Below are 15,614 nucleotides of genomic sequence, written 5' to 3' on the forward strand. Positions count from 1 at the left end.
CAGAGACCTGCGCCTCTGCCGGCTCATCCGGACAACGGGTGTGCAGCCCTGGCAGGAGAGAGGGAGGAACATGCTCCGCTGGTGAAGGAGGACAGACCTCGGTTGGCGTGATCAGCTGTGGGGGACCCCACCCGCCTGGTTGCTGACCGGCTGCTGTGGGGCAAATGCCCCCCACTCCCCACTCAGGAGGCACCAGTCATCCATGGTGGTGCAATTTCCATCCTTGGAGGTTTTGAAAACCAGGCTAGACAAGGCCTTGGCTGGGATGATGTATTTGGGGCTGGTCCTGCTCTGAGCAGGGGCTTGGACTAGATGTGACCTCCTGAGCTCCCTTCCAACCTGAATTTGTTATAAGTGTGTGATTTTATATAAGATATCTGAGAGCTGGGTGGAAAGTGAGGGGTCTGTGGTAGGTGAAGAAATATGGTATATCAAGGCTGGGTGGAAAGTGAGGGGCATGTAGTATGCGTGTAAATACGGTATCAGGCCACATGGAAAGTGAGGGGCATGAGGGAGGCAAGTAAATACGGTATCTAAGGGCAGGGTGGCAAGAGGGGGTACATGGAGCTAGGTAAATTGGGTACCTCAAGCCATATGGAAAGCAAGGGGCACAGGGGGGCAGGTAAATATGGGCAGGATGGCACGGGACGGCGGAGCGGGACAGCGAGAGTTGTGGCTGCCGTGCCACCACCAGGACCCCGCGCCAGCTGCACTGCCAGCACCAGGAGGAGGATCTGGGAAGTCAGGGGTCACGACCCAGGGACAAAACCAGCTCTCCAGGCCCCTGGGAGCTTAAGGTTGCCACCCTATCAACAGAGCAGCTGGGGGCGTGGTCACAGAAGCCCCGCCCATTCCCCCACTAGCCTTGCCTCCTGGTGGGAGTCATACCTGCCAATGAACATGGCCATGCCCCTCACCCTAGACACCCCCACCACTGCCCCCTGCCACAGACTTCCCTGTCTCATCAGCATGGCCCCGCCCCCTGCGGGGACAGCCCGCCCACCAAGGAGGAACGCCCCGCCCCCTTAAAGGGAACCCCCCTCCATCTGCAACTAAGCAGCAGCAGCCCCTGCCCCGCCCATCACCTCTGGGCGCCCAGGCATCCTGCCCCGCCACATCTCCCAGGCACTGGGGAGACTGGAGGAACTGGGGGACACTGGGAAGGGAGGAAAGAACCAGGCAGAGGTTGCGAGGATGCTTTTATTGAGGCCAACTCTGAGCTGGGAGGCCGGGGGGTTGGAGCTCAGGCCTGGGCTGGGTCGCAGCGCTGAGACACGACCTGGGTGACATGGAGCCACGGGCGGGTCCAGACCTTGAAATCGCAGATCAGCTTCTGCAGGCCGGAGAGAGAATCGCGTCACCCAGGATCGGGCCTGTGGCAGCTAATGAGGACTCCCCCCCGCCGGAGGACCCCTTCTCTACCCCACCAGGATGCGGAAGAGCTGCTATTAGGCGCGTTATGGCCACCCCTTCGCTGTCCCTGCAATCCTGCCAACGAGCTCCCCCATGATGTGAAGGGGGCTGCTATTAAGTGCTTTACAACTCCCACCCCTGCCCAGCCAGGACACCCTCCTTCCTTGTTCATTCCCAGTAGCCGGATTTCCCCACCAAGAAGTGAAGGGTGCTGCTATAAGGTGCATTATGGCCACCTCCCTCCCTCCCTGGGCACACAAGGGAACTGTTATTAGAGGCATTATGGCTACTAGGTGCACTTCCTCCATTTCCTCCTGTCCCCACTCAGAAGCCTAGACTCACACCCTGGCAACTGCAGACCCCTCTCAGGCTATTGGGAAGGAGCTGCTATTAGGTGTATTACAGCCTAGGACCCAGCCTCCATCCCCTGCCAGCTGGAAAGGCTCCGGGATATGAGGCAGGCAGCTATTAGGTGCATTACAGTCCCCCCACTCCCAGCCTGGCTCCCCACTTCACCCCTCCCCCCCACTGCTATTAGGCACATTACAGCCTGCCCTACCACCGCCCCCCAACCCGCCAGGGGTCACCCCTAGAGTTACCCCCCCACCCGGACACCTGGGTCCCCCCTGAAAAACGCCATGCCCCCCCAAATCCTCCAGCCCCCCTGGCTGGATCTACCCCCCTCACCTGCTGCTGGTTGGTGGGGGGCAGGGCACAGGTCTGGGAGTCCCCCCCTGCCTCCTTCAGGCACAGAGTCTTCTCCAGCTCCACTGTCAGGTAGTATATGACGCCCGAGACCACCTGCCAGGTATCATGGGGGGTCAGAGCCCCGGCCTGGACTGGGCCACCGGGCGCTGCATGGACCCCCCAGGGTGGGATTGGGGGGTGAGGGGTGCTGTAGAGACCCCCAGGCCGGGATCAGGGGAGCGCCAGGTGCTGTACAGACCCCCCAGGCCGGGATCTGGGGACACTGGGCAGACCCCCCAGACTGGGACTGGGTGGTACCGGGTGCTGGACAGACGCCCAGGCTGGAATGGGGGGGATCTGGGTGCTGGCCAGACCCCGCACCCTGCCCTGTCACCTCTCACCTGGCTCTGGGCACTGATGACCTTCTCCACCCGGAAGACGTAGGGGCTGTCGCTCTTGTGGTTGAAAGACCCCACGGCCGCACGTGCGGCTTCCTGGACCTCGGAGGTGGTCACAGGGACGTTCATGGGCCCCCCGGGCAGGGGAATGCCCCCCAGAGCTGGGGACCCTGCCAGGAGCAGCCCCACGAGCAGCAGCTGGAGACTCCAAGCACCTGTTGCCATCGTGGCTGGAAGAAAACCCCAGCGGGTCGAGGAGCTGCTTATATAGGGGCAGGAACAGCCCCCGTCCCCTCCCCCGCAACAGGACCCACCCTTGGCCTTGGCTTGGGGAATGTGGACAGCGCCTGGCACAGCCAGACCTGGGGGTGGGCAGAAGCAGGGAGGTGCCCTTGGCCTTGGGCCCCACCCAGGGTAGCCGGGGCCAGAGCCTGGGGAGAGGCCTGGACAAACATCAGCTGAGCGGGACAAGGTGACCTCAGGCAGAGCCCGCGTGAGGGGCGAGACGCTCCTACGGGAACCGATAGGGCCAAGGGCGTCCTGGCCGGCTCTAGGGCACAGATCCCGGGCTCCCAGCCCCTCTGCTCTGACCCCCACGGCCCTCCTCTCCCACGGCTACGGGGAGCCCAGGTGCCCGAGACGCCCCCACGCCACCAGGCCCCTTTCTGCCTACGCCCCATCCTCTTTCCCCTCCGTCTCCCCAGGCCACCTCCCACCCCTCTCACCCCTGCCACGGCTCGGACCTGCCGCTTGCAGTCCTGCCCTGCCCGGGGCTCTGCAACACCGGGCGCAACTCCCAGCCCTGGAGAACCCCCCCAGCTGCTGCCCTGGGGAGCGTGGGTCTGACCCAAGGAACCCGAGTCCAAGCCGTTCGGGTAAAAGGCTTGGCGCGTGCTTGCAGGGAAGCAGCGAGAAAGGCCAAAGCAGAAACACAACTAAGTTGGCAACAAAGCTGAAGGGTAACAGAAAGTCCTTCTTTCAGGACACAGGGAGCAGGAAGAAGGTTCAGGGTTACCTAGGGCCGCTGCAGGATGGTCTAGGGCAGCTCGTAACACACAGGATGGACAAAGCCGAGCTCTTAAACAATTTCTTTGCATTTGTTCCTGGACACGGGCACAGACACACCGCCCCATAAGACTTTAGTCTCACGTGACAGAAGTACCAGTCCACCTACAGTTAGTGCTGACCTAGTGAAGGGGCACTTGGAGGGGTTGGATGTATTTAAGTCGCTGGGCCGCGATGATCTTCACCCGAGAGTACTAAGGGACTTGCCCGGTGTCATAGTGAAACCACTGGCGCGGCTGTTTGAATGCTCGTGGGGCTCAGGACAGGTCCCGGAGGACTGGAAAAGGGCCAGTGTGGTCCCTATATTCGAAAAGGGGAGGAAGGAGGACCCAGGTTATTATAGCCTGATTAGCCTGACCTCTATTCTCGGCAAGACCTTAGAAAAAATCATATAGGATCACATTTGTGGGGGGGCAGCGGGTAACACAATGCTAAGGGGCAACCAGCGTGGGTTTATAGATCCTGCCCAACTAACCTGGTCTCCTTTTACGCCCAGGTTACAAAGTGCGTACACGCAGGGGTGGAGAGAGATCTTCCTGGCTTGGACTTTAAAAAGGCTTCGACACGGTGTCGCACCCAGTTCTTACCAGTAAACTGAGTAGCCGTGACATGGGTTTTTTCACAGTCAGGTGGGTGGAAAACTGGCTCCCAGGATGCAACCTTTAAATGAGAAAAACTGCATTTTTCCGCAGCAAACAGAAAACCTAGATCCCTGCTGACCCCCACCAAGTTTCCAGCCGGAGCGGAGCTGAACTGCTGAACGGACGGTAAGCTGCTTCACCTCAGCCGACTCCAAGCCAAAACCAGGACCACCTACCTCCATCACTGAGCTCCACTACGCTGATGATGCCGTAGTGCACGCTCACACCGTCAGACAATCACCCACGTCTTTACTGAGGATGACCAGAAAATGGACGCTCGGGAGACTAAGGTCCTCCACCAGCACTGAACAGTCCCTGGCTCTGGTCATCTGGATCCACGGCGGGACTCTGGAGAACGCCGCGTAGTCCCTGGACCTTGGAAGCTCTCTTGCAGGAGGCCGGCGGTGACCAAGAAATCCAACATCACCTCAGATGTGCAAGTGCAGCCTTTGGACGCTTGAAGAACCGGGCCTTCGAAGATTGCAACATCAGATCCCAAACCAAGCTCGTGGTTTATCAACCAGTCGTGGTCCCCACCGCGCTGTACGCAGCTGAGACGTAGCCCGTGGCCAGGGGACATCTCCAGTTGCTGGAGGAGTGCCGTCAACGCTGCCAGCGAAGAGCCTCTGGATCCAGGGCGAAGACAGACGCACCAGTGGCAGAGTGGTCCTGCAAGGAAATGCTATCACACGGCCATTGCTCAAATCATGAGCCAGACCTTATAAGGGGGGAAAAGGCAAAATGCCATGTGCCAAGCTCCTAAGCTAACATGTTCTGCCTTGCGTGACATATTGCTACGATTAACCATAGTAAAAAAAGAAAACTTTATTAAATTATACATAACAGATCTCCCGCTTGGCCCTTCAAAAGATAGTGAAGAATGGACTATATTTATATCTGTTTAAGGGCCAGATATTTAATCTCCGAACAAAGAGTGTATGCTATAAAGATTTCCTCCACCAGCACTCATTACAATGAACGCTATCCCGAGCAACACAAACAATGTAATCATAGGGTGCAACAAGATACTTATAGTTGCTGTTTCAGGAAGAACCCAGCCCATAGAAATATCATACCAATGATGCACTAACATCTGCATTGCTTGCTCAGACATTTTAAAAACGTCCCTCCCCTGGAGCAATGTGCCTACATTAAGTGCTTGCTCATGCATGCAAGTGGCAATTGTGAAACGAGTTCTCTGTTCATTTCCTGACAGTAAAGTGTTGGCCAACTGATTCCCAAAGAAAAGTTCAAATTAACCTATTATTGATGTCCTCGAGATTCATGTTCTCGGTCTCATGCCTTGTGAAATAGGAGGTGAGGGAAAGAGTTTGAACTGTAGTTACATTACATACACATTGTTGTACAGTAGGAAGCGAGATATTTTTACCTCGCCAAATAATTTTTTCAAACCCTATTACACATGCACAGTATACTTTAGTGGCAGTGTTTTCCAGCCCATCCCAGTAGCATGTGGATAGCCCTTGACCTTGAAGTGAGCAGGGTTCTTCTAAAGACGGTACCATAGGGCATATCCACTGCTGTGCAGTCCATTTGTCACACGTCCAGTGGTCTACAATATTACCTTGATCATTTAGGTATTTGCCAACTAGTCCTGGGACCCAAATATGCTGCCCCTGAATGGGGCTGTGAACGGCCACAACACGCCAGGGCGTAGTGGGCTAGCACTCGAATCGCTAGTATGCTCAAAAGACCAGTTAAAGATGTGACAAATGACTGCAGTGTTAAAGTCTTATACCACTGCAGTATATAGAGAAGGAACAAATTATCCTTATGTTTCGTCAGTAAAGGAGCTATGCCAGCCATCTCTTTAGCACGTATCCAACCCATTTCTCTTTCAGTCATCATGATTGCTAATACTTGCTACTCTGAACACCATAGGGCTGCTTTTGACCCTTTGCCTCACGGTGGCATACTGAGCCCAAGATGTACAATTTAAATGTCTCCATGTGTGCCATTGCAAGTCAGCAGTATCCAAACCAGTTCGTGTTCTTTCAGCAAGCTGCTGTTCCTGTCCCCGGGTGATTTTAGAGCGTAGTGTTGTGACAGCACTGGCTTTATTTCTCAGTGCTGCTAAATCAACAGAGTTTAAATTCCTGCACCTGGTCCTGCACCTCTCAAAACGGTGTCCAACAGATCGCGTCTACAACGAAGGCGATCTGGTTCCTGTTGGAGAGATTTGAACCATGCATTGTCTGAGGGAACGCTGTGTGGCTTACATCCAGGTTTAATCTTGGTCAAGTTATTTTCAGGCCAGCTACCTTGATATTTAATGTAATTCCCAAGGGTGCTACATACACCTGCACAGAAGGTCGGGATTGTAAGAGATGTGGGACTGGGACCGCTATAGGGTTGCTCTGCAGAAAGACGAACTTCTGTTCTGTTACAGGCCAACAACAATCATGCATTTCTATACAGCAAATCGGATTCATCAGACAAATCAAAGGGTAGGTTAGAGCAATTACGCTGGTACAATCCTACAATTACAGAGTCCCCAGGGTCCACTATTTTCTCCTCCTTCATTTCTTGTAGGGTCTGGAATAAAACCCCACCACAGTGGCTTAGTGCTATTCACCACTCTGGGGTTAAACGTGGCCACTCCTTTATACCCTACATCAAGCCCCAATCCTGGCTTATACAAGTCAAGTGCATGTACTCCCGCAACGACTTTCCCAATTGGATCAACTTTATTATCAGCAAAAACAAGTGCAGACTCTGTGTCTTCCCACCGTTTTACACTACATGTAACATTTCGGCTGTGAATGTATTGCAATGCTTTATAGTTTCATAGTTAGTAGGGTCGGAAGGGACCTGAGCAGATCATCAAGGCCGACCCCCTGCCACGGCAGGAAAGAGTACTGGGGTCAGACACCCCTGGCTACGTGTCTGTCTGGCCTCCTTCTGAAGCCCCCCAAGGCAGGAGCCTGCACCACTTCTCTTGGAAGCTGGTTCTAGATCCCAGCCGCCCTGACCGTGACGTAGCGCCTCCTGGTGTCTAGTCTGAACCTGCCTCAGTCAACTTACGGCCGCTATTCCATTACCCCGATAGTGCTCGGGGGAACAGGGACTCCCCCAGTGCCTGCTGATCTCCCTTGGCAAGTTTGTTGGCGGCCACCAGATCCCCCTCAGCCTTCTCTTTTGAAGGCTGAACAGGTTCAGGTCCCGTCGCCTCTCCTCGTAGGGCCTGCCCTGCTGCCCCCAATCATGAGAGTGGCCTCCTCTGGACCCTCTCCATGCTGTCCACATCCCCCCTGAAATGTGGCGCCCAGACCTGGACGCAGTACTCCAGCCGCGGCCTGACCAGTGCCGCGTAGAGGGGGAGGATCACCTCCTTGGTCCTGCTGGAGATGCATCTGTGGGTGCACGACAAGGTGTGGTTGGCCTTCCTGACTGCCTCCCCACACTGCCGGCCCACGTTCATCTTGGAGTCAGTGATGACCCCAAGATCCTTTTCCGCCTCTGCACTGACGAGAGGGGAGTTCCCCAACCGGTAGGTATGGTGCCGGTTGTTCCTCCTGAGGTGCAGCACCTTGCACTTGTCAGTGTTGAATCCCATCCTGTTCTCATCTGCCCACCCCTGTAACCTGCCCAGATCTAGTTGCAGCCCGTCCCTCCCTTCTAGCGTGCCCATATTCCCCCACATCTTAGTGTCATCTGCAAATATGAACATGTGCTTTTCACCCCCTCGTCCAAGTCACTGATGAAGATGTTGAGCAGTCCGGGCCCGAGGACCGAGCCCTGGGGGACCCCCTGCCCACATCCTTCCAGGTCGAACATGACTTGTCCACCACCGCTCTCTGGGTGCGGCCCTGCAGCCAGTCAGTGACACATCTGACTGTATTTAAATACATCTTCAGTATTTCTCTGAGTCACCATTTGTGCCTGTTGGGGAAAACGTCGTTCAAAATTTCTTTGAAAACTTTCTACACCAACTATTCCTAAAATTATTAATATATAAAACATGACTACAACTAAGCCTTAATAAATGATCCAAGAATCTTCTTCTTTGCTGCTGGTCCCACAGGGTTGTCCTAAAAAGCGCTTGCGCAAATTATAAGAGCAACAACCAAAATACCATACCGTACCACAAATGACAATAAAGCTTGGTCCAAACATCCACCATGCAACGTCCGGCGTCCTATGGCTTGGGGGGATCAAATGATCCAGACTTCTTGAAGTACATCTAAAAGGAAATCATCAAAGATTACTTAAGAAAAGAATTTCAATTGTGATACATGACCCCACGTGAGCTTTGCATCCTTCTCATTGCGGTAACCCAGAGGGCTCAGATGATCCACTGTCAAATAGGGACCAGTCCACTTGGGATCCAGAGCATGACCCCCCTTGCCCCGGTGTACGTACACTACCTGATCACCAATTTCCCAGGAAGTTGGTGGAGCAGCTTTTTGTGTTTGTACCTTTGAATTCATTTGCTCAACGGCTTGACAAACTCTCCACTGCAATGTACTTTTATCTCCGTGTACCCACTTTAACCAGTGGAAATAGTCGGTTTGAGTGGCTGTGGGCTGTTGCGTTGAACACCCAGTATATTCAGGAGCAATCGTTCATTTAATGGGATGGCCAAAAGGTAGGTGATATGGCTGTCTTCCTGCCTGCTACTGCGAATCGCTGCTTGAATCAGTGGTAATCTCTCAGGTCGGTCTTTACCCATTTGGTTTACTGCCTTTTGTAAGGCTTCTTTAATGCTGCATTTCAGCCGCTCCCCTTGGCCTGATGATTGAGGACGAGACAAAATGTGAAATTTCTGAGCGATGCCCAATGCCTGCAACATCATAGTGAATGCTTCCCCTGCAAATGCAGCCCCGGTATCAAGCCTATCACCTCTGGAGAGCCTTATCTACAAACCACTTTGTTAAAGAGTTTCTTAGCAGCTGTTCTAGCACGATTATTTTGGTCCGGGAAGGCTTCCACCCATCCTGAAAATGAATTGACAATGACTAATAAATATTGGAGCCCATCTTTATTTCCTGGCAATTTGTCAATTAAATCTATTTGAAGCCTGCGTCGTGGTCCCAACCATCTTTGATGCATTAGACGTTGCTGGATTGGAGGGCGAGCCTTGCCCATAGCACAGCAAACACAGTTTGCGACCCAAGTCTTGACATCTTTCATACTTGCCCATTCTGCCACCTGCCTTAGCCGTCGTTAAGTTCCTTCCATGCCCTGGTGCATAAATTAGTGCGCAACGTTCATTAACTCCCGCTTTTCAATGTTTCTGGGAACACGCTGGGGCTTAGTACTAGACACCAGTGTTTGAATCCTGGTTAGGTGTGAGCTGCTGCTGACCTCTAGCGACGATGGCTATTTTAGCTGTCTCGTATTGCCAGGCTATGGCATCCGCCCGACGACTCCGAATTGTTTCAATATCTGCGCCCTTGCCACGGGTCAAATCTTCACCAGGCTCGGATTATATTTGAGACCCAGTCATAAATTCATTTCCAGTCTTTTATATGTGCCATAGCTTTCCCATCAGCCCCCTTCCATTCCTGTCTTTTCTAATCAAACATTCAACGCTGTGTCCCTTTTACACAAAAGTCACTGTCAGCATGCATGTACAGAGGTTTGGGGGCATCCTCACGTTGCCTTAAAACCTGGTAAATGGCATGTAATTTGTCATGCTAGGCCGACCCATGGTCAAGGTGTCTTTGCACTATTTCCTCCTTTAAGTGAATAGCGCCATACTTAATGTATCTCTTACCCTTTCCTACTGGAGAACGTCCATCAGTAAACCAAATACGCTTTTCCTGTCCTTTTATGTTCAAGTCTTTTAAAGGTGGCGCCTCCATTAATGGTATCCTCTGCTCCAAAGTTGTTTCGGGGCACTCATGTTTGGCTCCTTCTCAGTTAAGGCATGGGTCAGTATGTCAGGCCTAGGCGCCATTCAGCAGCAACTCCTCCATTGACTAGAATGAGGGTCCGCTGCGCCACGCGCGTATTTGAGACTTTGCCTGACAAATCGTCCTTGAGAGGTGTACGCACATGCTTTGTATAGCAGTTGGTGCCATACTTGTGAGCAGCTCAAAGGATTGAATTGCCCAAACAGCAGCTAGGCATTCTCGCTCATGCGGATCGACATTTAATTCGGCGCCTTGCAGCTTTTTTGATGCACATGCAACTGGCCCCAGTTGGTTTCCTTCATTATTCTGTAAGAAAATTGCCGCTAACGCTACATCATTAGCTGCCAGGCCTATAGTGAGCGGCTTGGATTCATCAGGGAAGCGAAGCCCCGGAGCTGTTAAAGCTCTCTAATTTAAAAGGGCTAAAGCATTTTCCTGTTTTGAACCCCATTCCCATGGACTTTTCTTTTTCGGTAATTTCCACAGGGGCAAAGTTAGCTTAGTGTATTTATAGATACGTGGTTGCAAAAAATTAAAGCCTCCTAAGAGAACTCGCAGGGGATGTACATCCACGGGAGCCGGCATTTCCATGAATGTCGGTGATCGGCCTGTCTCCCTGCACTTCTGGTAACTATTCCTAAATAATTTACGGTTGCTTGTACCACCTGGACATTTTCCAAATTCACCGGAAATCCAGTCGCCTGAATTAAAGCCAATGCATTCTCAGTTAACCATTTGACTTGTTCCTCTGCTTGTCCACAAGTGAATACGTCGTCTGCAGAAGAGCACACGTGAGCTCTGCCCTGTGGACTTCAGCAGTCCAACGTACTCGCTACGTGGTGGTGACAAATGGCAGGGGCAGTGTGAAATCCCTGGGGCAAAGGTGTATTGTTGATCTTTCATAAGCAAATCAATCCTGTGAATCTGGGTGTAACAGGATAGCAAAGAAATGATTAGCCAGATCAGTCACAGAAAAATATTTGGAGGTTGCCAGTCCCCTTTGTATAACATTTGCCACAACTGGTGGCATTTGTGCTGTTTCCCTATTAATCCTCCTGTCATCCACCATCAACCGCCCGGTGTGCACGTCTCCCGTCAATCCCGCCACCAACGGGGCATCGGCCTCCTTAGGATATGAATCTTGTTTCCGAGGTGGTACCACTTCTCCCATTATTTTAACGCAGGCATCGATTTTACCAGTCTGGCTTCTTTTGTGTCCAGACCAGGGGCAATGTTGCACGCCGTCCGTCAGCTGGCGCTGCCGTAAGGGGCTGCGATCGAGTTTGCATTTCCTTTCGTTATGATGGCACGCACATCTGTCTGCCACAATGGCAAGGGCAGTGCTTCTAGCCTCCAAAGCCTGCCTCTAGGCAAACCAATGATAATTTGGTTTTCAAATAGCCAGCTGGTTCCCAGGATTATATTTCCCATCATATCAGGAGCGTGGACTAGGCTACCCTTTGTCTCAAAGCCCTGAATTGACAGGGAGACCCGCACCCACTCCCAGCCCATGCTTCGCTTTCCCTGGAAGGACTGCAGCACTGTTGGCTTTGTTCTGACCCCTTCACTTGGAGCAATTTTAATTAAAGACACCGCGGCTCCAGTGTCTACTAATGTCAAAGTAGGAGACTTACTTCCCTGCTGGACATAAATCCCAGATCCCACTGACTGTGCCAATGAACCGCCACTGTGGAGCTCCTACAAGGTATGGCAGTCCTGCGTCCAGCCGGCCTCTCTATCCCTGGGAAGGAGGCAGCGGGAGAGGAAAAGACGCCGGCAGGACTACACCTACACTCACAACATCTTGCTCCCCTGCTCCTGTACCTTCAGAGCTTCCTGAACCATATCACCTGGAACCGACTTCCAAGAGAAGTGGTGCTGGCTCCTACCCTGGGGGTGTTTAAGAGGAGGTTGGATGAACACCTTGCTGGGGTCGTTTGACCCCTGTACTCTTCCTGCCATGGCAGGGGGTCAGACTCGATGATCTGCTCAGGTCTCTTCCGACCCTAGAAATGATGAAACCTGTAGGGGCTCCACCCCATCGCTCTCTGTCAAGCCCATGTTTCATTCAAATCCTCCAAGCTAGGCGGCGAATCTCTGCAAAAGGTCCCATACGGTCCCTAAAGGTTGTATCCTGCCTACCTCGTCCTCGAGAACGTCCCCTGCCAAAGCCTCCCCTTTGAGAGCGCCATCCACCCTTCGCACCGCTCTCGTTCGCAACAAGAGGAGCAAGCGCCTTGTCCATCTGCACTGGAGCTGAATGGCGCACGGTTTCCTTTTGTCTTAAATCTCTTAAGGTGGCGGGGTGCCAGGGTCCCAAGCCCCTCATTTATTAGCATAGTGTGGCTGCAAGGAGCCTGCACAGTCCCCGAGGGAATGAATTGAAAATTGCATATCACTGAGGGCCGTATTATCTCTTCGGATAATAAGCCCTGCCATAATTTGCATTAAACCCCAGCATGTTAAATACACCTCAGTGTCCTCACTTGGGTCTTGAGCTATAATGACTGCCTGCAGGAATAAATGTCTCCGACCCATATTATTTCCCCAACGAACAAACAATGAGAGCATATTGGGTGCCAGCGCAGCAGTCAAGGTACTTATTGTCCAGGCAACCCCTTGCAACTCAGGCACTGCGCATGCTGCCATCAAGCGTTGCGCTTCCTCTACAGTCATCGTTTCCCTTTCAGGCAGCTGAATGGCACGTACTGCCCAGTTAGAAAAGGTCGTTCGTGATAAAGGTCCCCACATACTAGCTGTAGCCGGCAAATCTGTGGCTGACAACAGGACTGTTGTGGTGGGAGGCTGGGTCCCCATCACAGGGCCGTCCCCACCACCACGGGGGCCGGTCCTCTAGTCCGTGTTGTTGCAAGCCTCTCCAGCATGGCTACACGAGGAGCAAAATCATCCCAAATATCCCCATCCCAGGTCCCTTTGGGGTCCCATAAATGTCCCTCGGCATATAGGGCATCGAGGGGTTCCCGCAGTTAGGCCTGCCACTCGTTGCCTGGCAAACCCCAGCTTCTGCCTTGAATCTTTACTAACAGAGTCACAGCGGACCTGACCAGCAGGCGCACGCCCTGCTCCAAAGTTAACTTCATCATCCCTTGCAACATAAGATTCTGTTTTTCTAGCTTAACTTTTTCCCTTGCTTGTCCCCCTAAGATCTTGTTTTCCTGCTTGATTTCTCACAGGGCATCTCCCAAGGACGCTAGCTGCGTTTGTGCCCCCGCCGCGAGCACTCGCGGGCTCCCCAAATCCCCGGCTTCCCAAGCAAGTTGTTTATCCAACAGAGCCACTTCTTCCTGACTACTTGTCAGGCGAACAAAAATCACGAGCCAGACCTTATAAAGGGGGATAAGGCAAAATGCCGCATGCATTGATTACGTAAAACAAAAACCCAATAAGACGTACATCAAACGCACCATCCACACAGCCATGCACACAGACACGCACGCTGCATACAGACGTTACAGTTACCCGCGTGCTTGCTCAAGGTTAGCACAGGTGCACCTGAGCTCCAGTGAAGATCGCAGTGCGCAGATTCCCCTTCTCAGCACGGCTGGATCCCACTTTTACAGGGATTTCAAGTCTTTGTTCAAAGTCGAGGTACCTTTCCATCCTCGGTCCTCAGCAGCTGCCCCTCATCAACCCTCCAAGTTCTCTCTGCTCGTGGTCACTCCTATAGCAAAAGCCAGTCTCCAGCCTTGAAACATTGGTTAGGCTAAACTGCAGGATATGCAAAATTCCTCCTCCGTCTTGTTGTCTCCTGGGCACCTGGCCACAGGCTACTTCTTCAGCCAGCCGTTAATCAGCTTGCTTGCTAGCTTAGACATTTGGCACCTTAGCTGGCCTCCTCCTGCTTCCACAGACACAACCAGCGTCCCACACAAGCTTTTCATTCATTCACTCAACCATACTACTATCATTAATACACTTACATAAAGAGTTTATAGCTTGCTTACATATGTAGATGATTACACATAATATACACACACACACACACACACACACGTATACATACATATCTCTACTAGACATATTTCCATCAACATAATACTATTAATACATAATCTAAATATAACCTATTCCAAAAGCTCTCTAAGCTAACATGTCCTGGCCTTGCATTACATATTGCTAGGACAAACCGTAGAAAAAAAGAAAACTTTATGCAATTCTACACTACAGAAACACCACGAGCATGGAGGCGCTGATCATCCAACATCAGCTTGGCGGGCCCATGTCATCCGGACGTCCAGCTCGACTCCCCAAGCAAGCGCTGCTCTCCCAGCTCAGCCACAGCGTATGCTCAAGAGGAGAGCAGAGAAAGCACTTCGGGGACGTCCTCAAGGCCAACCTGAAAAACTGCTGGCTGGGGCTTCAGTGCAGGGGCTGCCCCCGGCTCGCGCTGCCCCGAAGCGCCCCAGGCAGCCCCGTCACCGCCCGCCGCGGCACAGGAAACAACGCCACCGCTGCAGGGCAGCGCACGTTTAGCTGGAGACCCTGCGGAGGCAGGAATTAGCCCACCGCGACCTGCTGGCACCGCACCCCTGGACGGCGAGGTTTTACTGCGGAGTGAATTACTCAGCTCCACAGTAAACGTCTCCTGTAGACGAACAACATCCCGCCGAGCCTCAGAGCTTGCAAGGGGCTTCTCTGGGCCTGGCCCAGCCGCGTTTCCCAGCAAGGCTCGCTTCTCTGGGTTTGAACCAGTTTCAGCGCCTCCCGCCTGCAGCCCACCACCCTTTTCTTCCCAGCACCTGCTGCAAGGGGCAGCCGCTCGGCTTGTCCCCGGGGACATCTCCAGGAAACCTGGGGAGGGGAGGGGAGGGCCAGCAGCACCTGGCTCACCTGCGCTCTCTGCTGGGCAGGACTGTTCCCTTTGCTGCTTCAGGGGACCCTTAAGAGAAACCCCCCAGGTCCCAGCCATGCTCCTCCAGGCCGGGACAAGGAGCAGGACTTGCCCTTGCTCTGCTGTCCAGGACAAGCCCCTCTTGCTTCCCTGCCAGCGAGGACCCCTGTCCCTCTCGCAGCGTCTCCATTCCCATTTGGCAACAGGTGTTGGCTGGGGGGAGACTGTGAGTGGCGTTAATGACAGCTGCCCTGTGACCAGTGGCCTGGGAGCTAGTCTTGCCAGCCGGGCAAGGGGCACATTTCTGGGCCCAGCTGTGCAGGCTGGAGGCCAGACCTCCTGCTCCAGCCATGCAGGTGCTCTGGGCTCCGGGGCAGGCTCCTCCCTCCAGACCTGGCCCATGATGCCCCCCCGACCCACGATTCAACCCCCTTTAAAGGACCTCAGGGCCATGCGCCTGCCAGCTTGGAGCCCTGGAGGAGCACAGCCTGCGGGGGGGACGGGGGCGCTCCATGGCCCCGATCCAGCGCCTGCGGCTGGAGGGTCACGTGGCTGATCCCAGGGCCACAAAGCTGGCAACGGGGTGGCAGCAGGAGCCCCTGGCGCTGCTGGGGCAGCTCAGATCAGGGTCTGTGGTAGAATGGGAGGGTGCCACAGGGCTGGTGACCCCTCCCCTGGG

The 15,614-nt window shown here is 53.6% G+C and overlaps 1 protein-coding gene across 1 annotated transcript; it reads right to left on the reverse strand.

Moving 5' to 3' along the window:
• Positions 1 to 1,186: 1,186 nt before the first annotated feature.
• On the reverse strand, positions 1,187 to 4,295 carry LOC149860558 (cystatin-like). Its single transcript, XM_090055209.1, has 4 exons — positions 4,039 to 4,295; positions 2,502 to 2,757; positions 2,101 to 2,214; positions 1,187 to 1,333 (listed from the first exon to the last, which is right to left on the reverse strand). The coding sequence occupies exons 2-4, from the start codon at positions 2,721 to 2,723 to the stop codon at positions 1,244 to 1,246; spliced, it is 426 nt and encodes a 141-aa protein (XP_089911335.1). The 5' UTR covers positions 2,724 to 2,757; positions 4,039 to 4,295; the 3' UTR covers positions 1,187 to 1,243.
• Positions 4,296 to 15,614: the final 11,319 nt, after the last annotated feature.

Source organism: Crocodylus siamensis, chromosome 6 (genome assembly GCF_052110815.1).
Source record: "Crocodylus siamensis isolate JL-2025a chromosome 6, ASM5211081v1, whole genome shotgun sequence".
In the NCBI taxonomy this organism is placed as follows: domain Eukaryota; kingdom Metazoa; phylum Chordata; order Crocodylia; family Crocodylidae; genus Crocodylus; species Crocodylus siamensis.